Source organism: Myxocyprinus asiaticus, chromosome 37 (assembly GCF_019703515.2).
Source record: "Myxocyprinus asiaticus isolate MX2 ecotype Aquarium Trade chromosome 37, UBuf_Myxa_2, whole genome shotgun sequence".
In the NCBI taxonomy this organism is placed as follows: domain Eukaryota; kingdom Metazoa; phylum Chordata; class Actinopteri; order Cypriniformes; family Catostomidae; genus Myxocyprinus; species Myxocyprinus asiaticus.
This window is the reverse complement of record NC_059380.1, coordinates 5,882,457-5,909,964: the sequence shown is the minus strand read 5'-3', so window position 1 is coordinate 5,909,964 and position 27,508 is coordinate 5,882,457. Positions and strand designations below refer to the sequence as shown.

Sequence of the window (27,508 nt, the reverse complement as noted above, 5' to 3'; positions counted from 1 at the left end):
AAACAGCTAAAGCACATGATCCTGGATATTCTGAGAGCAGATCAGAATATCATTAAGACAGACATTCACAAAATAATCGACCATATCTCTAAGTACGTCCTTCACGAGTCCCTGGAAGACAGCGGGTGCATTGGCCAATCCGAAAGGCATAACCAAGTATTCAAAGTGCCCCCTATGGGTGTTAAAAGCCGTCTTCCACTCATCCCCCTTCCTAATCCGGACAAGGCGATAAGCGTCACATAAGTCCAACTTCGTAAAGACGGACACTCCCTGCAAGAGTTCGAGGCTGAGGACATTAACGGCAAAGGACAGCAATTCTTCACCGTAATGTCATTCAGCCCCCGATAATCTATACAGGGTCTAAGCGAGCCATCCTTCTTCTCCACAAAGAACCTCGCCCCGCCTGCGACAAGAAAGGGTGGATGAAACCGGCTGCCAGAGAATCACTGAAATACCTGTTCATGGCCTCCCTCTTGGGAGTCGAGAGCGAATACAGCCGTCCCCGAGGTGGCGGGGTGCCAGGAAGCAGATCATTCGCACAGTCGTGCGGGTGATGAGGAGGAAGGGTTGCGATGCAGTACCGGCTGAACACCGCCCTCAAGTCATGGTATGTCAACGGTACTCCGGATAAGTCCACCGGTTCATCCTGCAATGAAACACAAGTCTGGACAGGGGAAACAGCAGAGTTAAGACTCTAAGCAAGAACAGTGTTGGTTGACCAGTCTATGTGTGGGTTGTGCATTACCAACCAAGGATGCCCCTATACTACCAGTGCTGATGAAGATTGGATCAGGTAGAAGGACAACAGCTCCATATGATTCCCAGAGACGAAGGTGACCGGCTTTGTGGATTGAGTGATGATGGACAGTGGTGTGCAGTGATGGGTTTATCCAACTGGACCATAGGAAGTTAGAAGCCAATTCAAAATCCATAAATTTCCCTTCAGCTCCAGAATCAACCAAGGCAGAAACTGTGTGACAGGCAGATCCATACTGCAGCCAGGCCGGAAGAAGTGTCCAAAGTCCAGGAGTTTTGTCCAATGGTGTAGCGCTCACCAGTAACCCCTCTCCTACTGATGAGCGATGTCTTTTAACCGGACAGGAAGCAGAGAGATGATCAGAACGAGCACAATAAAAACATAGTCCATTAACGAGACGTCGCTGCAGAACAATGCCCAACTGAGAATGGGCAATCTTACTCCCGACACGCGGGCAGAGACGAGGTATCCTTTGTGGAAGACCAGCTGACAAGCAGCGAAACTGGAAGGCAACCACACACCCGACACGCAGGCAACCAACAGATACACGAGATAGGACCAACTAGGCAGAGAAAGTGAGGTAAGTTCCTAAACATCAAACAATAATCTAGCAAAGATACTGAAAAATCGAAGGGCTTAAGAAGGGAGTGAATTAGAGGAGAACAGGCGTTGATTAGCGTTCCCCCGGGAACAATCAATGTTCCCATGGAAACACCGATCATGCATGCCGACCACACCTGTGAGACATGAGGGAGAGAAAATGACAAGACAAAAAACAAACCGGCAAACTCACCGAAACGAGACAATTGTCTACAATTTACACGATAACTAAATGCACATGGCTTGCTGATCAAAACTGATTCTCTGAGTTGATTCTCAGTGAAATTGTCATACTCTTCACAACTTCTAAACATTCTTTCATCATGTGAGGCATCACATGCAAAATGATCTATTCAGTTATCAAAATCTGTCATACATGTATGTGCAATGAAATGTGCACAAATTGACATGCAAATGTGAATTTTCTGCTACAAAAATAAATTTACTGTATACATACAAATGTGCATATCCTTTTTCTGTGTACAGAATTGACTTTTCCCAGTAAACTTTTACCTACTGTTGAAATCGGTATCTAAAAAGCTCAGTGTGATACACAATAGCATTCAGCTAGACAAAACTGACATTCCTGTATAGTACAGTAAGCAGTCAGTGTCAGCAAAAAATGCAGAACAAAAATGAAATTCTGCCATGGTGAAAAAAACATCTAAACATTTTGACCAGTATGGCTTGCACAATGACAAAAAAACTTTTAATTTTGGTGGCATTGGCCAATTTACTGACACAATAACTAGGTTTTGAAGCATGAATTAAATGTTTTGGGTGAGTTACTACATTTTGCAGACATGCAATAGAGTTGTGATGTCCCATAAAACAGTTGTGACAACTGCACTTACAGTTTAGAGAATGTTCAGACTGTTTCAAAAGAATGAGCCAAAGCGATTGAGAAAAACTGTAACTGTAGAAAACATTCAGTGTCTTAGGTCAGTTAGGATCACTACTTTATTTTAAGAATGTGAAATGTCAGAATAATAGTAGAGAGAATGATTTATTTCAGATTTTATTTCTTTCATCACATTCCCAGTGGGTCAGAAGTTTACATATACTTTGTTAGTATTTGGTAGCATTGCCTTTAAATTGTTTAACTTGGGTCAAATGTTTTGGGTAGCCTTCCACAAGCTTCTCACAATAATTTGCTGGAATTTTGGCTAATATAAAATCTGTGGAGTGGTTAAAAAATGTGTTGTAATTACTTCAACCTAAGTGTACATAAATTTCTGACTTCAACTGTACCTATCTATCTATCTATCTGTCTGTCAAGGCTGATAGGTTGTTTGTCTCACTGTAATGTATATATAACCATCAACCTTCAAACTTTTAAAACCAGGTTTAACTTTAAGACAATGCTTTGTCAAGCCAACATCAACGTTTGTCCACAAACTTTATCTATCTATTTAATTTTTAAATTCTAATTATGAATTTGTGTGGATCGATACAGCATTGGTGAGTCGATTTTTCACCCAACCCTACTTTACATGGATTTTAACCAGCCATGCATAATGGAAAGTGGTAATAAAACAAAATATGTTCGAGCACTTGCTCATGCACTTACCCCAACAACTTCTTATTCGACATTGAAAAGGCAAATTTATTGTCTTTATAGCTGAGAGGGGTTTTGTCAAATTTGTGCTCTTCTTCCATTTTTAATAACGAATCAGGTTTGCTGTTCTGCAAGATGGAAAGAAACGCAAAACAATAATCAGTATGTTGAAGCTCTTCCCCTTTCACACACTTCACAGGTCTATGCTGTTCGCTGTTATCTGTCAGCCATGTCCACAGTGATCAAACTTCAAAGACTGAAGTCATTGTGGCTGATGACCTTGAAGAGCATCTAACAGAGATTCAACTCCATCTGCAAATGTTTGGAGAGCTGCAAAGGACCACTCGGATCAGGAGACTTGGAGCAACTACAAACATTCCAGAGTTGTCTGGCATTGAATTCCCCGCCCCCCCAAAACGAAAGCCCTCTAATGCCTTATGTTCACCAGAATTAAGCTTTTCCTAAAAAGCCATCCCATATTATCCAACAATAATGACAAAACATGCCCATTTTTAAAGCAAGAAATAAGGCATTTGCAAATACTTAGCTAGTATGCCGGGGATATGACATAGCATTATAGCATTAGGTAAACTTAAAGCCTGGGTGAACAGTTCTGCTGCTGCTTTGATGAGCCCAGAGCAGAAACAGTGACTGAGCTGCAGAGTTATTTCTGTTGATTGCTTTGATCTGAAATGTGCAAATCACTTCTGGATGATCCTAAACCCCTCTGTGCTACTTTTCAACTTGACAGGGTTTGGTATCATTTGCGTGGAATTTCAAAGCCTCGCGTTGCAATAAAGGAAATGATCATGTTCGCGTTACACAAAAATCCAGAGCTATTCATGTCCTTACATTTTAAACTAGAGATAGGCAGATAATCGGTTTGACTGATATTTTTACAGATATTTACACTTTCCTACCTAATCGATTATCGATTCTTTAATATCGTGCCTACCGATAAATGGCACTGTGCTTAACAGGACAAAATGCTATTTTTATGTTAAAAGTGGTTATTTAATGTACTGTTTGCATGAATTTTTACTATAAATTATGAGAATTAGTACCAGCAATTCTTTCTTATTTTAAGCTTAACAGTTGGTAATGCCCAACACCTAAACTAAACCTAAACTCTGAATAAATGTACAGGCATAAATGCTTATAATGTTAATAATATACTTATAATCGATATTCCATTTTTATTGTTGTCATCTAACCATTATTTAATTATTATTTTTCAAAAAGTAGAAATAAATCAATAATTAAAAATCAGTTTTGCACAGCGATTAACTGAAACATCGGTATTGTATCGGTTGTAAAAAAAACAATATTGAATAAATATCTCTATCATAACCATGACATTACAAACATACCTTATATTTCCATTTTGCCTCTGTCTTGTTCTTATTGTGTTCTCGAATCATCTCAAACTTCTCCACGTCGTTTGGTTTATTTGTTTCTTTTTCCAAAATACTAAACCCAGTCTTTGCCACCTGTGGAATGATAAGAAAATGTCCATTATATACAAATAAAATGGATAAAGTTACTTACTATGTATGAGCATTTAGTACTATTTGTCAGGAAGCTTGGGTTTGACGCATTGAGTCAGACTCACTGACTACCATTACAAAACTGCTGTATTTCTGTTAACCATTACTTTTTTGGGTTGATCCATCTTGCTCAGGATGTCCTTCGCATGGGATTCAAGAGCTGCCAGACTTGAGGGCTTTTTCTCAGGTAAAATGCCTTCTTTTGCTTTCTTTCCTTTCTTCTTGCCACCCTCTTTTATTTTGGGTACTTTTGGTGGCTTGGGCGCCTTGGGCATTTTGGGTGGTTTGGGAGGTTTTGGTGGCCTTGTGGCTTTCTTCCTGGCTGGCTGGGGACTGGAGATGTGGGCAGGGGACATGGGCTCTTCAGAGTCTGATAGAGCCGATGGGGGTTCTTCTGCTGGGGGCTTGGAGTTGCTGGGCTCACTCTTTATGGCTTTTGTTGCATTCTGAATCAAAGATTTTGAATATGGATTGTCAAAACATTCACACTCAGGTTTTACGCTTAAATACGTCGGTACACACGGTTGGTGAATGAGACCCAAAGTCTCTTACAAAATCAATGAGCATACTGTATTTATGTGACATGTACACTGTAGGCGCTCACCTCTGAAATCCGAATCTCTTTGGCAAGGTCTTTAATGAGCTGTGCTGGCTTCATGTTTTCTGGGAGCTCATCCTCATGTTCTAAAAGTGCCTTTGTGAAAAAGTGAGAGTCATCTTCAGATTACATCATTTAAATCAAGTAGAAAAAGTCAAATTTAGGGGAAAAACAACATATAAAACACAACTCAAATTCAAGTCACGCAGTTCTTTCTAAAAAAAAAAGAGCTGTTTAGCTGTGACGTGTAGAGTTCGACCGCTATATCAGTTTTACCAATATATCGGTTTTACGTATATATCGGCACCGATAGTTGCTTTTTGGAACTATCAGTCTGCAAAAATCTACACCGATTGTTGATAACAGTTTTATTAATGATTATTAACTTTATTATATTGCCTAGATGGCAATGTTTACTTTATAGCGTCTATATTGTGATACATTTTAGATTATTGTTAGAGTGCATGTTTGAGTGTATGTGTGAGCTGAGAACACCGAAATTTCAAAATAAGACTCCCTGGTGTATTGCTGACTTGTTCATAGTTGTAGTCCTGCATTATGCACCAAATGTTTTTTTTTTCTTTTTCTGGCTATTATTTGGATTTTGGTTGCACAATAAACCGCATCTGGGATTTTATTTATTTTGGACTTTATTTTAACATTCAAAAAAATCAATTTTGAAAACTATCAGCCAATTAATCGTATATTGGCCTATTCCACCAGCTTAGTTATCGGTATCGGCAAAATCCACTATCGGTCGACCTTTGGAGGCCGACCAGGAAGATTCATTTTGAAACTGCTGTATTTTGTTTGTTCTTTTTTTTTTTTTTTAAGTTTAAAGTAGTTACAGCATTTAACAACTCGTTAGCAACCTATGATCATAAAAGCACAGCAGCTTCAAAATCCACGGTTGCGGTATAAGTAATTTATGTTGTAAAACAAAACTTTAACGTCACTTTACGCGCTTTTAACCACAGATCTTATTTACTCAGGGACATTCCTGAGGGAACCCATGGCTCAAAATCTTCTCGGTTTCAGGACCACAACCTGAACAGCTCTATGACAAACTTCTAGTATTGATTCTACGTGATATACCTGTTTTTTTGTCCATGATCTGAATGCTCCATTGACAATTTTGGCACCATGTATCAAGTAGGGAGGTGGCTGTTTGTTTGCCTTATGTAAACCTGCAAGACATTTAGGAAAACATAGCATCAGAGTCCAACATTCCCATCTGGATACAAACCCTTAACTAGAGCGTTATTAGTAATATACAGTAAGATCCACTCCAGAATGGGCCGTTTTCTAAATAGGCAATTTGAAAGGTCATGTGACACAACCAACTTTCCTTAAATCATTAGCAGCAATGGTCCAACTGTCAAAAACACTCAGAGCATGAAACTCCGCTGAAAAGAGGGCGGAAACATTACGGCAGTAATAAAAATGGACTGCATTTTCAACCGGACCCATTACTGTTCAATAACAAAGGCCACTCATATATCAAACTGATTACTTCAATCCTGAGGGGCCTAAAAAGTCTTGTGCCTTTTTGGAGCGCCAGCTTCAACATTGATTACATTGGATTGGATACACAGCCACTACAGGAAATATATTCCACACTGCATTTAAATTAATAACATGAACGTAAAGTGAAAGCCGAAACAGTGAAATGAGCAGTGAGCAATAGAGCTGGCGGTGAGCCAGTCGGTTTTTCCTCTACCTGAAGTCACACATGAGAGTGGAACTCTCAAAAAGATGGCCTTGAAAACCGATTCCCCCATCTGAACATCAGATAGCACGGAGAGCAACGGCGGTCTTCAAATCTGTTCATTTCAATGTGCATGCTGCAGCAATCTGGCAAAATTAAGTAACGTGACGGGGGTAAAATTGTGGAAATATAAACACACAGTCCAAGGCCAGATGAGGGGAGTTTAAACACCAGGTTGTAATGGAGCAAGTGATTCTGCCTTTTGAAGCTAATCATCTGTGAACTCTACGATGCACCAGTCTAATGACTGCAATAATATTTCGGCTATCCAGACCTTCCTCATCTGCTCAGCAGGCCTCTTCCAGGATCATGCACAAAAGTAGGAGGAGAAGGAAACCATTCGAGTCTACGATACGAGTATTTCGCCATTAGATCTTTTTATTTCCAGTCCCAAAGTTCACTATTACAGGTAATTTTGGAGAGTAAAACCTTTGAACAGGCAAACCACACTGAGAGAAGTGATTTTGTGGTACTCCAAGAGAGTGTGGAACAGTGTTCCGGAAGTATTTTTCCCATTGATTTTCTCCACAGGCATTTCTAAAAAAAAAGTTGAGCGTGGAACTAACCAACCAGTTCCAAGATGAATCACAAAATAACAACATTTGATTTGAAGCAAAAAAAAAAAAACAAAAACAAAAATAAATAAATAAAAAATAAACGTTTGAATTTGGAAAACAGACAAGACTGTATACTTAACATAATTTATGTGGCAATGAACTATTCATCACATAATCAGCGCTGCAAATAACGTCAATTTTACGTAATATTTAAATAAAAAACGAGGGTAAATTACTAAATGGTTGACTATAAGTCATTTATTACAAAAGGAAAATAAACAAAGTGTGAAGTTTATTGAAAAAATATTCTGACATACACAGCATTAGGTATCATAAACTAACAAATAAAATTAATGTTAATTTATGAAAATACAATTGTTCATTGTTAGTTCATGTTAGTTCAGAAAGCATTAACTAATGTTAACTTTTACTTTTAAAAATGTAATGGTATATGTTGAAATGAACATTAGCCAAGATTAATAAGTGCTCTGTACATATTGTTTATTGTTAGATCATGTTAACTAATGTAGTTAACTAATGTTAACCAATACAAACTTATTGTAAAGTGTTACCACAATACCAAATATATAGAATATAATAGATAGCACGTGTAGATTTACGTACTCAATAACATCTTTCACAATGATTTTGCCATGATTGGCACTTCTCTGATTGGTGGATCTCTCTTTAGGATTATGGGTGGTGTAGTTCTACACTAGGAATTCAGCAATTAAACACGATTGTTTTAAAATGAAGTTCAAATGACACCGATGAGGCATATATCATCGTTTAACTTCGGAGCTCATGGTCGGTCTGTCTAAAGAGGTTTTTACTAGGGATGTGTGAGACTAGTCGACCAAACAGTATCGCTGCTGTTAGTCAGCATTGGAATTACTAGTTGGTTGAATATTTTCCCCATTAAACTTTTAAACATTTTTACACATTTATGTTTTGCTTTATATTTTTACAAAGGCTACGCTCAAATTACTGTCATGTTAATTTAATTTTTTTAAATATAATAGTAAATAATACAATAATTTAAAAAGCGAATATCTGGAGCGGATGAATACAAAGTTTCATTTCACATCTGGCCTAAGTAGTTGGTAGTATTAGTAAGTAGTAATGGCTATTGTAGGCTAGGTATGCCTATTTTGTCAACACATTACTTTTTTACCCTGCCAGTTCAAGTAGGAGAGTTTTCAACGAAATGCCGACTGCTAAATTGGTTTAGCTGTCTTTTATTATAATACGTGAAATTTTTAGCACTTAAAAAAAAAATAATAATAATCATTTATATTAGGCTTGCCTGTTGTACTTTCAACAATGTGCCGACTGTTACAATATGTTGGCTAACTTTTACTTGGTTAATTCTGTTTAGAAGAGCTATTAGGTTTGCTCTTATTGGTCCTGCACCGATTATTCGTTCAATTTTTTTCAACAAATACACCTATATTGGCTAACATTGATTCAGTGAATGCCTGTCATGTTTTATGTTTAATGTACAATGATCATAATGCAAGGCAAGAACATTTTTCTGCAGCATTTAGTGTTGGATTTGGCGGCTGGCATGAGTAATAGATTAATCGAGTACTCGTTCACCTTTAAATATTCGAATAGTAAAAAATTACTTGAATATTGTAATTAGATTTGTCTTTGACTGCCGTGGGCAACAACGATACTGCTTCTCTCATCTAAATCTTGCCATTATAACATAATGCAAAGGTTGGCGCTGTGGATGTATGACATTGTTAAAGGAATAGTTCACCCAAAAAGAAAACTGTCATTATTTAAAGTGATTGCATCGCTTCAGAAGACTTGGAATGTTTGTTTCTATGTGTGAGTGCAAATGGTTGAACTTAAATTCTAAATTACAAGCAATTGATTATGAATTGGTCATTGAATTGATCGTTTTTTATGTGTTAGAGTACTCAACTACAAAACTATTCAAAATGCCCATCCCTAATTAATTATTTTAAATGGGTCAGATATACACATACTGTTTTTTGGCTTTTCTCCCCTTGTCTCCCCAATTTGGAATGCCCAATTCCCAATGCGCTCTAAGTCCTCGTGGTGGTGTAGTGACTCGCCTCAATCCGGGTGGCGGAGGACAAATCTCAGTTGCCTCTGCATCTGAGACCGTCAATCCGCGCATCTTTTCACGTGGCTTGTTGAGCACGTTAACGTGGAGACCCAGTGCGTGTGGAGGCTTCACGCTTATCTCCACTGCATCCATGCACAATTCGCCACGCGCCCCACCGAGAGCGAGAACCACATTATAGCGACCATGAGGAGGTTACCCCATGTGACTCTACCCTCCCTAGCAACCGGGCCAATTGGTTGCTTAGGAAGCCTGACTGGAGTCACTCAGCACACCCTGGATTCGAACTTGCAACTCCAGGTGTGGTAGTCAGCGTCTTTACTTTCTGAGCTACCCAGGCCCCACACATACTGTTTTTAAACTTTTTTCTGAAGGTTTCTTTCTTTTTAGACTAGTTGACTGCTAAATTTCTGTTTAAACGTCAGTGAAATTAGTCGTTGCATACATGCCTAGTGAATTTCAATATGAGACAATGAATGTGATGCGATTGCTGCGCTCTATAGATAAAAGATTTTTATTAGTATTATTATTATTTTACTCATTTTGTACTCTTAATTGCTTACCTTTAAACCGCTCCAAGTAGTATTTCCCCACATACCAACATGCTGTTTCAAAGTTTGGAAACGGAGTGAGACTGGCAACCTTCAGTCTTTTTTCCACCTCATATGCTCTGAGTGGAGAGAAGCAAATGGAGGATTACTGAAAAGTGTGCCTTGAGAGAAAGTCATGGTTTCACAGATGTGAGAAATGCACTTCAGAGGGCAAGTGCATATGCTGTTGACTTTCCCCTCTTTCTTTTTGTTGCTACAAAGCTTGTCAGTGCCAAGAATAGAACAGGGAATGTTTGACGCTTGAATGCTTCAATTGCATCATCATTCACTGGTTGTCATTGCATGGCAAACTGCATGTAATTGCATTTAAAATGGCAAGAAGCAACGGCCTCTAATCCCATATAGTAGTTGCAGTATAAATTACAAACCCAATGCACTTCATATAAAATTTCCATTTGCATACAGTAACAAACTTACAAACAAAACATTTCATAGAGGAAAAAATGAACAGATCATTCACCTCATTTGCATCTCTACGCTCAGACTGTGGACAAAATGCCCAGAGAAGGCTAAGCAGTCTACAGGAGTCAGTATTGCATTAATCCATCCTGCCATTTAAAAAACAGAGAACAAAAACAAGGCAACTGTGATCATCTCAGAACTTTATTCTGTAGTAGTTTTAAAGCTGATGTGTGGTCATTTCTTCGATGTTAAAATTCTTTCTTGTATTGAAGCTTAATTTGAACAGTCAACAGGTTGATTTCACCTAAAAGTGTACCACTGTGTCTCTGTGGTGCAATCAAAACATTGCTCTGTTTGTCTGAGTGGCCCGTCCTGCCTGACACAGCAACACTGGCTCAACCAATGGCGCGAGTATGGGGCGGGATCTGTTTGATCTAGTTTTCTGGACTCAATTTGAAAGCAGTGATAATTTTTGCAATTGCATTTGCAGAAATGACACACTTCAGCTTTAATTATGAGCACTGGGCACACTAATGTCCTCACCTGATGGAATAAAGAGAGTTTGCCCTTGTTTCAGCGAGCACTTGTAACACTTGTCCACCTGGTCGGCGAAGAACATCTCGCTGTTATTGGAGGAGGACCTCCAGCGCTCGTACAGAGACAGGTTGGCAGAGGTGGGCTTGATCAGGAAGAATATTTTCTCTCCCTTTGCAAGACACAACATTGGCACCATCATTTAGAAACTGTCCCTGTTGTCGATGCTTGCTCTAATTTGATTGCTGAAAATTATATGTTCTTATCTACTCTGATTAAATTGCCCAGTGTTGTTGCTGATTGTTCTATAGACATGTAATAAGTAAGTCTTTACACTATGTCAAATACACATTCATTTTAATTAGTATAATGGGTTTAAAAATCCAGCAAAATACCAGTGTATGCAGGACTTAGGTAAGCTAAGGTTTTTGGCTTTTGCTCTATAGAAATGAAATCGGTTCGAATTTGAATAGTTTACCAAAACTAGACTGACCTAGACTGAAATAATCTACTAAACAAGGAATGAATGGAGTCTGTCAAAAAAGAAAAAAAAAATATTTTCAATACAGCGCTGCCTTGCAAACAGCTTCTTCAGTATTAACATTTATAATAAGCTTTAAGCATTTATTTAAAGGAACGTACTCTGTACTAGGTCCTTTCAAAGCAAGTGAACATTGAAGCTCCAAAAAGCACATAAACGCTGCATAAAAGTAACCCATGCAACTCCAGTGGTTAAATCCATGTTTTCAAAAGTGATATGATGTGGGTGTGAAACAGATCAATATTCAAGTCCTTTTTTACTATAAATCTCCACTTTCACCAGCCCTCCTCTCCTAAGAGTTCTTTTTCTTTTGTTTTAGGCGATTCAAATTCTTCATGCATTTCGCTGCCTGCTGGGCAGGGAAGAGAATTTATAGTAAAAAAAGACTTAAATATGGATCTGTTACTCGACCACACCTACCATATCGCTTCTGAAGTTACAGATTTAACCACTGGAGTAGAATGGATTACTTTTATGCTGCATTTATGTGCTTCTTGAAGCTTCAAAGTTCTGGCCATCATTATCTTGCATTGCATGGACCAACAGTGCTGTGATATTCTTTTAAATATCTAAAAAAAAGTCATTGACATCTGGGATGGCCTGAGGGTGAGTAACTGATGAGACTATTCCTTTAATAAAGTAATTTACTGCATGAACAATATAATGTATAATTACACATACTTGTCATAGTAATTGATGAGCATTTTAATGCGTAAATAAATATATTCACCTTAAGTACGTGATACCATACAGAGGCACCGCCGCACTCGATATGGAAGTCTGTGTAGCTGTCTTTTACACAGATAAGACAGTATTTGGACACTTTGGGCTTTCCCAACAATGCGTCATCAGGCCAGTAGTTTTCCACCCAAGATAACTTACGAACTATTTGCGGACTCTCCACAATACTGGCCATTCTAGAATAACAAACGGAAGAAAAGTATACATTATGGTTACCATGCTATATACAGGTATATATAAACTGTACAACATTAGCAGCCTTGTATAGGATTGCCTACCTTGTGTCTGAAAACTCCAGGTTGATCACATTTAATACTTTCTTTCTGTTTGTGCTGTAGTAATAATCGACAAATTCTTTTAACTTCATCTGGCTGTCGGTCTGTTTGGTTACATCGACAACATCTACAACAACATCGGGCCCTTAAAACGAAAAGAGCAGAAAATAACGAGTTTATATTCAAGGAGCCAAGGATACATAAAAGCATTGCCGTACTCACTGTGCACGTCCCACGTTTATATATAAAAAAAAAAAAAATTTAAACAATTACGGTTACAGTGAGTCACTTACAATGGAAGTGAATAGTGGCCAATCCGTAAATGTAAAATACACACTGTTTCAAAATTATAGCCATAAGATGTAAACATTATACACGTTTACATGATTTTAGTGTGATAAAATCGTTTACAGGGATCACAGGGTTTACCAGTGTTACGTTGTCATGACAACAAAGTTGTAATATTGGATATAACTTTATACAGATATGGTTAGTTAGCCATTTTTAACACTAAAATGATATAAAAATGTATAATATTTACATCTTTTGGCTACACTTCTGAAACAGTGAGAATTTTATTGTTTATGGATTGGCCCCATTCACCTCCATTGTAAACGCCTTTCTATAACCAAGATTTTTGCCTCTTTTATTTTTTTAATAAACAGAGAACAAGTCGGAATGATTTTTTGGGGTTATAAACATTATGCCACAAATGCTGTCTGAACTAACAATTTACTTTTCCAGAATTAATTAATCTTAGTTAATGTTATATAACATGAATTAACGATGAACAACAGCATATTTATAAATTAACATTAACCAAGACTTAAAAATGCTTTATTCATTTTTAGTTCATGATCCCTAATGCATTAACTAATGTTAACATATTCAAATTATTGTAAAGTGTAACCCAGTAAGAACATTTTATAATTTTAATATAATTACTCATTTATAACACATCACCTATTCTAACTCTTACCAACATAGTTTTCCACATCACTGATGTAGAACGTGGGTGCAGGCATGGCCATCCCCAGACCATCTTTCTTCTGAATCAGAATGGGCTCATTGAATCCATTCTCCTCCAGGTAATCCAAAGTCAGCTGACTCCCGGACAGCTTGATCACAACATCTTCTGAACTGCAGTGGGAAAACACATCGTCAGCATGTTGTACAGGTAATTACCCACATCATCCCTCTCTCAAGGACATATTAAACTGGAATCTTTTTTAGATGTTTGGTGTGGAAAAAAGCTGGTCTTGAAGCGCCATCTTCTGGCCACTGAACTGAAAGACTTGGAAATTATTAGGAGCCGCTGGCCCTTTAACTTCTGCAAACCAGACTGGGGTGATCTTAAAGGTACATGAATACAGACGCACCTTGGAAATGTCCTGCTGCGTAGCTCTTTGATGAACACCTGACTGCCGTTCTGAACTGGTTTGACATCTCCACTTTGCCCCGTGTCATGCTTATTCCAGCTCTTTTTCTTTTTCACTGAAACAAATGAAACAAACCAGGTCAAACTAAGACATGATCCTTCCAAAAAAAACGTTACAATAAGGTTCCATTAGTTAACATTCGTTAACAACATTAGTTAACATGAATTAACAATGAACAATACTTTAACAGCGTTTAATAATCTTGGTTAATGTAAATTTCAACATATATTAACACATAAGTTGTATTTGTTAACATTAGTTAATGAATTAGGAACTAACATGAACCAACAATGAATACTTGTATTTTTATTTATTAACATTAACAAAGATTAATAAATACTGGAATATATATATATTGTTCACTGTTAGTTCATGATATCTAATGCATTAACTAATGTTAACAAATGTAACCTTATTGTAAAGTGCTCCCTTACTTTAATAAGAGCTTTTATAAGTTTCCAACTTGTAAGAACAACTTCGACAAAGATGTAAATAGATTTTACTACTTGGAAAGTCATAATTATGGTAATTCCAACATAAAATGAACACAGCATGATGGTTTGGTTTGTACACAAAAGGGAGTTATTTTCAGGAGTCACATATGGTATTCAGACATCATAGTCTTTAAAAAGATAACTTCAATCTGTTATTCTAAAACATACAGTACTGTGCAAAAGTTTTAGGTTGCATAGTGAGGATATCTTCAAAAATAATGCCATAAATAGTTTTCATTTATCACTTAATGTCATACAAAGTCCAGTAATCATAAAAAAAGCTAAATCAATATTAAGTGTGACCACATTTGCCTTTAAAACAGCCCCAATTCTCCTAGGTACACCTGGACACAGTTTTTCTTGGTTGTTGGCAGATAGGATGTTCTAAGCTTCTTGGAGAATTCACCACAGTTCTTTTATTTATTTAGGCTGTCTTAACTGCTTTTGTCTCATTATGTAATCTCAGACTGACTCAATGTTCAGTGGGGGGATCTGTGGGGACCATGACATCTGTTGCAGGGCTCCCTGTTCTTCTATTCTACTCTATTCTATTCGCAAAAGTAATGTTTGGGAGTATAAAATGTATATTTCCTATTGACACACTAAAGTAGCAGATATAAATAAACATCTTAAGACAAATGTTTTTGTGAAGCATCTTATGTGCCTAAGACTTTTGCACAGTACTGTATATATATATATATATATATATATATATATATATATATATATATATATATATAAGAAAGAACATCAAGTCAAGACATTATATCATTTACACTACCAGTTCAAAAGTTTGTAAAAACTTGACTGATATGATTCTCACGATGGCGTAAAGGTTTATGGTTAAATGCTTGAATTTACTTTTGTAGACAAAAGTAGTGGTAGTGCCTTTGTATGAACTTCCTTACAAAACCTAACATTTTAATAACACTTTATTTAAATGGATCAGTTGTTTTGGACAACAAATGTCTAGTATGTCCATTTGTACTTCTTCAATACCATTTAAAAAGCATCTCTGGATGAACCTTATGGAGCTGCTTGAGAGAATGCCAAGTGTGTACAGAGTTGTAATCTAGACAAAGAGTGGCTACTTTGAGGGAAATAAAATGCAAGATTAGAGGTCAACCAATAGTGGATTTTGCAATACGATAACTAAGATGGTGGAAAAGGCCGATAACCGATTAATCAGCCGAAAGTTTTTAAAATTGATTTATAGAATGTTACAAAATTATCTTGGTCTTTCCTAACTATGACAGCCACAGACATAGAGACTACTAGAAGAGTTCAAATTGAATAAAATCCCAGATGCAGTTTATTCTTAAACCAAAATCCTAATAATAACCAGGAAAAAAAAATGAAGATTTGGTGCATAACGTGGGACTTTTAACTATAAACATGCCCAAAACACACAAGGGACTCTTGTGAAATGACAGAGTCTTGGCTCTGTTAGAATTGTCTATAATAGATATTTACCAAATTAAGCTAATATATTCACCAGATAAAGGTTTTTTATTTATATATTTCAAAAGATGAGGTATAATGAGGAAAAAGGCTTATTATTATTCACAAGATATGAAGTTGGAGATGCGATGTATGTGCTGACAGGGCTAGGGTTAGCACCAGGGGAGCACAGAGAAATCAAAAAATAGATTTTTACCGATAACCAAAACGTCCAAAAAGCAACTATCGGCACCGATTAATCTGTCATTAATCTGATATATCGGTCTACCTCTATACAAGACAGTTTTAATTTTTTGTTTTTAGAAAATAGTGATCATAAAAAATGAGTAGTTGTGTCCAAACTTTTGACTGGTAGTGTATCTAATAGAGTTGGGGTACAATTTTAATGGACTTGGATTTGTCACGGACTCGGATGCATTTTTACTCGGACTCGAGCCTTAGGACTCGGGATTTTTTTCCAAGTCCAGCCAAGTCCATGGCATTTGCAATGCAATGACAAACAAACAAGCAAACAAATAACGTAACATAGGGTGACCATACATCCTCTTTTTCCCGGACATGACCTCTTTTTCAGACCTGAAAAAAGCGTCCGGCCATGATTTCAAAATTGCCTCTAAATGTCCATGATTTGGCTTTGTCTTCATAATGATGTGTTCTCTACAGTTAGTACTATTATACATTCTGGCTGAGAGCAGCAGCGCACACTCTTTCAAAGTACTTTCTCTCTCTCTTGCCCGAGTGCTATATGTGTGTGCGTGAAAGAGATCGCCACAAGTGCTCTGCCACTCTCATCCAGAAACATCAATAATGCAAGTACACTTTTAAAAGTACAATCCCGAACTCTGCAAATTATTAAATAGAACAAATGTTCTATCAGACTCACGTTACTACGCAAAGCCATTTCTAACTGAAATGTTGACTATATCGAGACAAAATCAAATATGCTAGGGATTAGGGATATTTAAACTAATATGACGGATGAAATAGACCATGGTAATTGTACAACTCAATCTGTCACATATTTGTAGCGCAACCTCTGTGTGTTACCTGTAAAGCTGGCACTTGCATTTCAATGGCAAAAAAAGTCAGAAAATACAATGAATGAAGTGAGGGGAGAAGTCTCTATTCACCTATTATCCATACTAAATATAATGTGAAAAGAACAACACGTCAGCTCAAGGAGAGTTTGTCATAAAATGATTTGACCTTAACTTTAGGGAAGTACCTGGACACAGCAGGAGGAATGAAAAGTGTGAAGTGTAGTAGAATAAAAATACATTTCTAATGGTATCTGATCTTTTCTGTTTTTATTTTCTGTTTAATTTTATGGGCATTATTAAATGTTTTAATATTACCATTTATTAAATGTATTAAACACATTAAATGTATTTAATTAATTACATTACATGTATTTCACCCATAATTTTAGATAAAACTAAACTAAATTGAATGGACAAATTGAAAATGAAGTAGAAAAAACTAAATTCAAATTCAAATTAATAACAACTCTGGTTGTAATGACTAATGCAGCTTTCACTTTTTTTAGTTTTTGTTTGATTGGAGGGGAAAAATCAACACATAATTGAAAAAGTCAACAGAACACAATAAGAAATGTGCTGAAGGACAGTTTTGTCTTCATACACCTAAAGCATATGCTTTCATTCTGAAACCACTTTGAAGTTTGTTCAGCAGGATACTAATGTCTTGAGGTGTCTTTGTTGCATTTATATTGACAAATTATTTTTCTTAGTTGTGAAGGTTAAAATAAGATTCAAATGTTAATTCAGATTCATGAACATATTCACTCGGACTCTGACTCGGCCCCTTTTGGACTCGGACTCGATTGTTTAAAGACTCGGACGTGACTCGACTAAGGTGGACTCGAACCCAACATTAGTATCTAAAGCCTGTTTTCATTCATTCAGATTAGCAAAGAAAGATACTCACAGGTGGATTTGCCGTGGGTCTTTTCACAGTTTGGACAGTGATAGATGTCAATGTCTGGTGCTTCATCTTCATCCACTCCCACACAGCTGTAACACAACAAACAAGGAATCTAATTATGCATCCATTTATTTATGAAGATCTAAAAAAAAAAAAAAAGAAAAAAAAAAAGATTTATGTGTTTCAATTTCATAACAAAATTCCATCAAATTGAATTGAGTAATCTTTAACTAAATAAATTATATTTAAGTTTTATTATTTATTTATAATTATTCAGATTTGTTAAAAATGACACAATTCAATTTCATGGAATTTTTAAATTACATTTAAATGCGTGAATCTTAAAAAAAGCCTAAAAAAAAAACTGTTGAGTGTATTAATAATTAATACTTTTTTGTATTAATAATTTTTCACAAAAACATCCACAATATGTGCATTGATATCTGCAGTGATAATGGTCTTATTAGTTCATAAAATCCCCTATACCAGTGGTTCATAACACAAAAATGGGTTGCAGGCATCAAAAAGTTTAAAAAAACCCTGCCCTGAAACAAAACCAATGTAACCAGATCACATTCCTGCCATTAGGGGGAGCTGTAATGGCTATAAGGGAATATTGAATTGGGAGTTTCCCTTATGGGCTCCCTCCAGTGTGGTATAACTACTATGTACAGCCTTATGTCACGAATACCGTCCACTCAGATGGTGGGTGGTGTCAGGAGCCAAGTTTTACTGAGCCTCAGGACAAGTGCATGTTGGTGTGATGGGACAAATCGGCTTGAACATTGAATTTTTGTCTGGGGGGGGGTTGCAGCGTGAAGCATATACATGTTTCCATTGATCATGATATAAATATTGGGGGGGGGGGGGGGGGTTGTACTTGCTTGTTTTGATTATTGGGGGAGGTTACCTCCCCCCCATCCCCCCTGAAAACTACAACCCTGAAATCGGCCACTCGTAAAATACACTCTTTAATGTTCTGCACCTCCCCTCCGCTAATCCCCATCATGCACACTGGTGGCCAAAAGTTTGGAATAATGTACAGATTTTGCTCTTATGGAAAGAAATTGGTACTTTTATTCACCAAAGTGGCATTCAACTGATCACAATGTATAGTCAGGACTTTAACAACATGAAAAATTACTATTACATTTTTTTAAACACAATTCAGAACTTCTTAAACTACTTCAAAGAGTAGTTTACCGCAAAAAATGAAAAATGCTGTTACAAGCCTGTATGACTTGTCTATGGAACACAAAAGATGATGTTTGGCAAAAACATTGCCAGGCAGTCACCATTCACTTTTACTCTTTGAAAAAAAAGATGCAATGAAAGTGAATGGGTACTGAGGCTAACATCCTGCCTAACATCTCCTTTTGTGTTCCACGGAACAAAGAAAGTCATACGGGTTTGAACATTTACATTTTTGGGTGAACTACCCCTTTAAGCATTGATCGTTCTTGGAGAACATCTCAAAACTCTTTCTGGAAATAGTTGCATCCAAGAAGACATCTAGTTAAAATCAGCATTGACAACGGGTTTTAACCGATTTAGTTACAGCCTGGGTTTGCAAGTAAAACCCACTAAGCAAAAAGCATTCACATAAACAAACAATCAATAAACATCATTAATATTTCGCAAACATATTTCTGGATGTTTGTAGTACAGAAGCATCCAATGCAGCAACACACTGTAGTTATGCGCTGAGATTTGTATTTTATATTCATCACCAAATGTAATTCAGACAGACACTCACAAATAAAAACAAACAAAAAAGGCATTTACCTCAATTTTATGGCAGCTCTAAGTCATTTCTCTCCTTAAATGTCATAAACTGTACACACATCCCCTAGGCAGATGTAGTTACGGTTTCATTACCACTTACTGAATAAGCTTGCAAAATATGCCAAAGCTGCTCTGTCTTAATGCTAATGGGACAAATCTCATTTAGGATCTGATGCACCACTTGAAGCTGGCAACATGCCCTGTGAAAGATGATGATGTCATTCATTAGCCTACCACCTGAAGAGCCAAGAGCGCACGCCCACAATCACAAACAGCATCATGTGGTCAGAATTTGGAGGTGTGTTGCAGACAGCAGTGTTAAAAAAGCGTATCTTAGCAAGAATCATTACAACAACATGGTTGTTTTCAGTGAAAAATGTTGCCACTGCAACACATTTTACATTTATTACAAATGACACTTTTTCCACTACTGTTGTAGTGAAACTAATTCATATGCTAGAGATTGCTGGCAAAATTATGCTGATTTGTGGAGTATATTTCAAAAGGCTATGCCTCTAAGAACATAAAATGAATCAAAGTAGTCATTGTGTAAAAATCCACCAGCGGGATTCTGGTTTGGATCCCAGGGCTGAAAGTGAGTTGAAACCTAAGGAAGATACCGAGGTCACTGTTGTGTCCTTAAACATGCCGCTTCACCCAAAGTCAGGGTACTCAAAAGTGGTCATGTGACGGGAACCATTAAACAGCTTATCTGCAGGACTGTTTATAATCCGTGGACTTTTACACATTTTCTGCACTGATTTTGGGGGGAAATCTGCTGAAACTATTTAAATACAGTCAAATGTGTTAAACTGAGATGCGAGTACTACACTGTTATAGGTAGGTGATGGTATCATCAAAAAAGCCAAAATATTTAATACACAAACACACAAGGAGCAGGGGACATGTAGAACTTTTTGAATGACAGACGTTCCAATTCGGCATGCGCAGATTTCGTGTGGGCCTGATAAACTGTCTACCTAAAAAAATAAATAGTTAACCTTTAAATGCATGGCTGTTTCAACAAACATTATTACGTACATCGGGTCTTTAGTGACCTGGCACTTCTATCACAAATGGATCTACACAATGCCCAAATAGTCTCAAATTTTCAAAAACATTTAAGACAATTAGAAAATAACAGAATAGAAGATATTCTGACTTATTTTGATGATGTTTTATTTTTCATTTATCAAAGAGATGATAGAACAAATCTAGAACAGGATTCATTACTCTCACACTGAAACTTCATGAGACACAACTGGCTGTCAAGCACATATTGAGCTACACATAACACAGAAGATACACAAATGTATGTTCTCAGGCACTTATTGAGTTTAATTTGATGCACAACTTACAAATGACAATAGCCAAATCATACTGTTCATGTGTTGCACTTGCTGTAGTTTTCTTCTACGTTGCTTCGTCAAATAGCAATGTCAAATGTCAATCAAGTCAATGACTGAAACAACCGTGCCACTGAGTAAAAAATTACATGTATAATACGTGTGCCTACATGCATATGGAATACTGATAATTCCCCATTGTCACCCAGAAAATCAATGTGATATAGTAGTCATTACTCATTAGTATGAGTACAGCACTCATTTGTCTTGTAATAAACAAAGAAATAGATATCATGTGATAGTAAACTTCTATACTGTAGATATGAAATAATCACAAAAACATGATTTATGGAAGCGGGAAAAAAGCCACACTATTACATGTCCCTTCTGAATAATGTAAAAAAAAAAAAAAAGAAAAGCTAAACTGCAAAAAATATATTTTTAATAACTGCTTAATTAACAATTACTTAATTACTTTTGGTAATTAATCATTTTTAAAAAACAGTACATTTTTTGCAATTTTTTTTATTTTTTGTTACACTATTCAGAAGAAAAAGGTTGAGGAATACTAAAGAGGTGTGGAAATAACAGGGGGTGAAATGACATCCCAGGTCACTAAAGACATGAGGTATGCATTAAAGGGTTAAAACGTCAGAAGGACCAGCCCAAAAAAACAAAGCAAAGTTGTGTCCTTTCATCCAGAGGGTACCAAGTCAATTTACAAAAAAAGACTAAAAAAAATATTATTTTTCTGACAGCTTTGTGGTATGGACATAAATAGTTAAATTAAACATTATTTTTGTTAAGATCAAATGAATGTGCATACATTTCTATTAGCCTTATATGCTACTTCTCCATTCATGTGATGTCAGTCGCTTGACCCTCTCTATAAAGCTCAATTAGTCTAACCCAAGTGAACTAGTCCCTCATTTTAATGGACTAGTTCACCCAAAAATAAAAATTCTCTCATCATTTACTCACCCTAATGCCATTCCAGATGTGTATGACTTTCTTTCTTCTGCAGAACACAAATTAAATTTTTAGAAGAATATCTCAGCTCTGTAGCTCCATATAATGTAAGTGAATGGTGGCCTAGAACTTTGAAGCTCCGAAAAGCACATCAAGGCAGCATGAAAGTAACCCACACGAGGTGGTTAAAACCATGTCTTCTGAAGCGATCCAATAGATTTTGGATAAAAACAGATCAAAATGTAATTCCTTTTTTCACTATACATCTTGCCATTGCAGTCTCTGGGCAAGATCATGATTTCAAACTTGATTACACTTCCTAGTGCTTGACGCATGCGTAGAGCACTAGATGGTGCTAGGAAGTGTAATCGAGCTTGAAATCATGATCACCAAGGTGACTGCTAATGTTACAATTTATAGACCATTTCATGGACTTTTAGTTGGTGACGTAAAGTGACATCATTGTGCCATGAACATTTCCTGCTTGTCAAAAAATATTATTTAGCCAATTCTATTCAAATGAATGGGAGAAATTGGAATGCCCAACGGCAGCCAACGGTCAATGGATGTAGAAAGGAAGTCCCGCCTTACAGATAAAACAGCAAATCACCATTTAGATTCAGAAATCGCCTGTCAATCAACACAAGAACACACATGTGCATTAGCTATACAAGACGGTAAAATTTAGTTTTTTAGCGTAATCTGAGTTAAAGACGTACAATTTATTATACCAGTTGTGATGGAATGACACACCCCTCCTGTGGATCATCGTCACCCGCGGTGACTTTTCCCCATTTGGGCACGTGACAGGGCTCACCAGAACCCAATGAAGAGCCTCATCACCACTGTCTTTAAACACAGTACCTCTCCTAGGATGACCAGTCTCTAACTGCTGGTGTCTTCGCAGGTACAGGAACGGAGCGGGGAGGGTCCAGTGCGAGTTAGATGCGTCGCTGGACCCGCACCCCGGAGTGACTTAGATGCGACACCGGGGATTGGAGCACGTGTCGTCACCGACGGGCCAGGATGCCAGGCTGCTATTCCCCTCAAGTGCCGTGGCCCAGAGAAGCCGGGCCGCTCGAGTGAAGCCGCCACCCCAGACGCCTCGAACCATGGAGGGGAGTGTGTCACGGCCGCCGGGATCCCGCCAACTATCACCTGGAACTTCCCCTGTCTTCACTACTCTTCCTTCACATAGCCCTTTCCACCACGAAGGCCCCAGATTCCCCTTTGTTCTGGATATTTTTAATAAATGCCAATCCAAGGCCTGATGCCACCTCCACTGTGTCCGTCTCTTGCTCAACCCGCCACACAGTGTTGACAAATTTTACTGCTTATTTCAAATGTTCTTTTATTGTAATCTTGACCAACCATTTTGGAGATTTCGGTCTTTTCCCATTCAAGTAGATAGGAGCTGCACTTTCATGACACTTGTTTACATAGAAAAATAGCTGCCCAAACTGCCCAAGAGCATTCCAAAAATGGCTGCCGAGTGGACTGACTTACCTTGAAAAAGAGACTTTGCTGAAAGGATCCAGAAATACGTCTGGACCGTTCTAAATCATTTGTTTTTGTTTACATCCTTTTTTTATTCCCAATTCCCAATGGGCTCCAAGTCCTCGTGATGGTGTAGTGACTCGCCTCAATCCGGTGGCGGAGGACGAATCTCAGCTGCCTCTGCGTCTGAGACCGTCAACTCGCGTTACCGCGGAGATATAGTGCGTGTGGAGGCTTCACACCATCCACCGTGGCATCCATGCACAATTCACCACGCGCCCCACTGAGAGCGAACCACATTATAGTGATCACGAGGAGATTACCCCTTGTGACTCTACCCTCCCTAGCAACCGGGCCAATTTGGTTGCTTAGGAGACCTGGCTGGAGTCACTCAGCACGCCCTGGGATTCGAACTAGCGAACTCCAGGGGTGGTAGCCAGCGTCTTTACCACTAAACTATCCAGGCACATTTGTTTACATTCTTAAAATGGTCTATAGTTGGGAAAAAAGTTATATTTCAGTCTGTTCTCATCCAAAATCGATTGGTTCTCTTCAGAAGACATGGATTAAACCACTGGAATCGAATGAATTACTTTTATGCTGCTTTTATGTGCTTTTCGGAGCTTCAAAGTTCTGGCCACCCTTCACTTGTATGGACCTACAGAGCAGAGATATTCTTCTAAAATCTTCATTTGTATTCCGCAGGAGAAAGTCATGCACATCTGGGATGGCATGAGGATGAGAAAATAATGAGAGAATTTTCTTTTGGACGTACTATCCCTTTAAAAAAAAATAAAAAAACTTTTTTTTTTTTTTTTAAATATGCAGTCAACTGCAGATTCAGACAAGAAGAACGAGATCAGACGATTCTATTTATAACGCGTTATGCATGTGAAACCAAGCGTCACTATCTTTACGTTATTACCACAACTTGCATATTTCCTTAACAAACCATATAATTTCCGTTTAGTAAACCAAAGAAACTGTTGTAAATGTTTATTGTAATTGTCAGACTGCTATGTTGCTCGGAACTGCACCCAAGACTTTCACCCACTGTTGCACTTGTGTATATGGTTGAGTGACAGTAAAGGGATTTTATTTGATTTTATTTGAAACGTCAACATTTCAAGCGTCACTCCGATCATCAAAGGGTTAAAATTAAACGCGCGTAAATGTCTCAGTCAGCGAACTGGAACGCTCGTTCTTTGTTTACATCTATGAAATGGAATTTTTTAAATAAATTCGTTCGCATATGCCACGTTTCAGTTACTTTCACAGAACAAACAATTGACTGCCAGGGGGAATTTACGCAGAAATCGACGAATAACAGACGGCTAAGCGACTTCCATCATAGCAACGGGCTAAACTCATTTGCTATGATCATATGCTGCTGTCAGTGATGTTCCAGAGCACCTACACGGCACCCTACAGCGAATAAAACACAACTTATTGGCCTTGACCATGATGAATACAGTCTATGACAATGGGTAGATGTCATACATGTTAAAAATGTGCAGAGCTGCTCTCAATCTGCAATGTCTGGCTCATATTCAGCCTATTAGGCTATTCTTGTACGTCCATGTATCTATACAAGAGAACACACACTCTGTATTTTCAACCCAGTTAAAGCACTTGTTTAAAACACAGTTCGGAAGAATACAACTAATGAAGGACGTAAAACTAGGTAAGAATGTATCCATTCGGGTTCGCAGACACCCGCGGCTCGCTACTCCGACAACGTCAGCGTAACAGTCCGACGCTCAAGCAAAGCGCGCAAATGCACGCCGATTGATCACAAGAGGAAAAAAACATCGAAATGTGGCTTTACGATTGACAGTTTTTTGTACAGTTCACAAAAATGTGTCCACAAAGCCAGTTAAATATAACTCCGCCTTCTTCTTCTTCTTCAAGCGGCCCTCGCTCTTTCGGGCAATACAAATGTAGCCACCGAAATGTGCAAGGCGGACGCGAGCGAAACGCATCTATGCAAACGTTACGCAAATCAACATTTCAAATACTTCAGTGAAACATTGCGCTTACCTGCCGTGAAACCAGTCTTTGCAGGCGTCGCATTCGATCATAAACTGGGTTACGTCGTACGGTAATCTGCAGATGCAATACACGGGTACAGTCGCCATGTTAGATCAATTCACAACAACAGCCGGAGAGATGGAGGGGGGGGGCAGGAACCCTCCCGCAATACAGACTGCGAGACGAGCTGCTCCTAGTACCGCTGGACATCGAGTTCCATTCAAACGCTTTTCTCCGATCCGATGTAACAATGTAACGCGGTTTGGAATGTTGGAATGTTACAATGTTTCCTCGCGCTGCACTGACGTGTGCATGCCCCCTGGTGACTATACAAGCATTGAGACTTTCACAAAGCGTTCGAAAACGCATCCTTTCATTGCCATGTTGTTACGTCAATCTACAACAAGAGGGAAAAATCTCCTGTCATGCTGGTCCAGATGAATGGAGCTCATTAAACGCTGCGGCTGCTTCTCAGAGTTTCCCGGGACGGTAGAGCGTCGAAGCAGCTGCAGCAAAGACACATTCACCGTTAACACGCACTTATTCAGTTATAAATGACATAAAAGTGTGTGGAGTAAAAGAAAAGCCTCAGTTATGGCTGCTTAAAATGTGAACCTATTTAAATAACCATAGCTAAAGTACATGACAGTATGCAAACTAAAAGCAAGTAAACAAAATGTTGTTACCCCTGTGCATATGTGGGTAAAAAAAAAAAAAAAAAAAATATTGCATGGCCTTTTCATCTGCCACTCCAGGTATTCCTCAATTAACTTGTCTTTGACCATGTAAATTGACTTTTTTTTTTTTTTTTTTACATTTAGTTGAATGCATATGTGGGTCATGTATGCCCATATACTGTATGTTTACTATTGTGTTTAATGCATTTAACACTAACATTACTCTTGTAATACATTGGTTGTTTTCTCGTTTCCATTTGTTATGTAATTAAATGTAAAATACCATGTCCATATTAGGTGTAGTATGCAAGTATTTTTCCAAAGTGCGTGGCATTATAGCTTACCTATTACAGGGACAGATCCTATGAGAAACCTGAGGTTAGATGCCTAATTCACAGCAAGGGCAAAATGGTAATATGGCTGGACCACTTTTGAATCTGAAACTTTTCTTTATTCAGTACGCCTCACCACTACAAACAACAAATATAGCTACATAGAGTTATACAGAAATATACTCTGCAGTCCAAACAGAATGAGCACCCTCAAAAGGGCTCTTTGAAGGGAGAACAATAATTATATTCATGCTGTAAGATCACTTCAAACAGAGTTTACTATAAAAATGACTAAAAAAGTGAGTTCCGAATGACCACTGTGTTATACAGCAAAGTCGAGTACAAAAGGTTGTCATTTTTCAAGTTCATAAACTTTTTTTTGTAATAAAAAAACAAAATCCTAGTTCATTGAATACTGATAAAATAAATAAATAATAAAAAAAAAACGAATATGGATTAATGTGTACAACACTACATATTAATTATAAGGTGACCTTGAAGTGTAGCATGGTAAAAACCTTGAACTTCTTTGGTTCAAAAATCCATCAAATTTAGATTTTAAGTATACTAACTCAAACAATCAAGTACAGAACTGAGGTGTTTGTTTGGTCAGAATGAACTTATTGGAGCATGTTTTCAAGAATTTATAGAAATTTTAGCTCCTTTTAGTATTATTGATGTCGTCGTTTTACTGTAATTAGTTGTTTCGTGTAAAGTCACCATTAGGGTGATTAATGTTCCCTTTGGTAAAGTTGGATCGTGTTCAATCCATGTAATTTGTCCTTGCGCATGAATGTGCGTAGCTGAAGTGCAGCTTCATCTGCACTTTTTTGGGGAATCAAGTTTAATTAAATGAAGTATATGATCAATAATATTTAAGTTCATTTGAAAGAACATGCATCAGTTGTTAAATGTTATAAGTGTGACATACCTTTTAAAGAAAATT

The 27,508-nt window shown here is 37.5% G+C and overlaps 1 protein-coding gene across 2 annotated transcripts in view; it reads right to left on the bottom strand.

The window, feature by feature from the left end:
* The window catches only part of LOC127427570 (lysine-specific demethylase phf2), a 47,196-nt gene extending 20,917 nt beyond the window's left edge, over positions 1-26,279 (bottom strand). For both annotated transcript variants that reach the window (XM_051675218.1, XM_051675219.1), the window contains exons 1-14: positions 25,563-26,279; positions 17,929-18,014; positions 13,967-14,081; positions 13,567-13,727; positions 12,591-12,732; positions 12,302-12,488; positions 11,040-11,202; positions 10,555-10,642; positions 10,047-10,153; positions 6,156-6,247; positions 5,067-5,156; positions 4,570-4,908; positions 4,286-4,405; positions 2,928-3,043 (exon numbers count right to left, since the gene is read on the bottom strand). In XM_051675218.1, the coding sequence (XP_051531178.1) occupies positions 2,928-3,043; positions 4,286-4,405; positions 4,570-4,908; positions 5,067-5,156; positions 6,156-6,247; positions 10,047-10,153; positions 10,555-10,642; positions 11,040-11,202; positions 12,302-12,488; positions 12,591-12,732; positions 13,567-13,727; positions 13,967-14,081; positions 17,929-18,014; positions 25,563-25,660 (1,904 nt within the window). In that variant the 5' untranslated portion in view covers positions 25,661-26,279. The remainder of the gene's footprint in view (positions 1-2,927; positions 3,044-4,285; positions 4,406-4,569; positions 4,909-5,066; positions 5,157-6,155; positions 6,248-10,046; positions 10,154-10,554; positions 10,643-11,039; positions 11,203-12,301; positions 12,489-12,590; positions 12,733-13,566; positions 13,728-13,966; positions 14,082-17,928; positions 18,015-25,562) is intronic.
* Between the last annotated feature and the right edge of the window lie 1,229 nt (positions 26,280-27,508).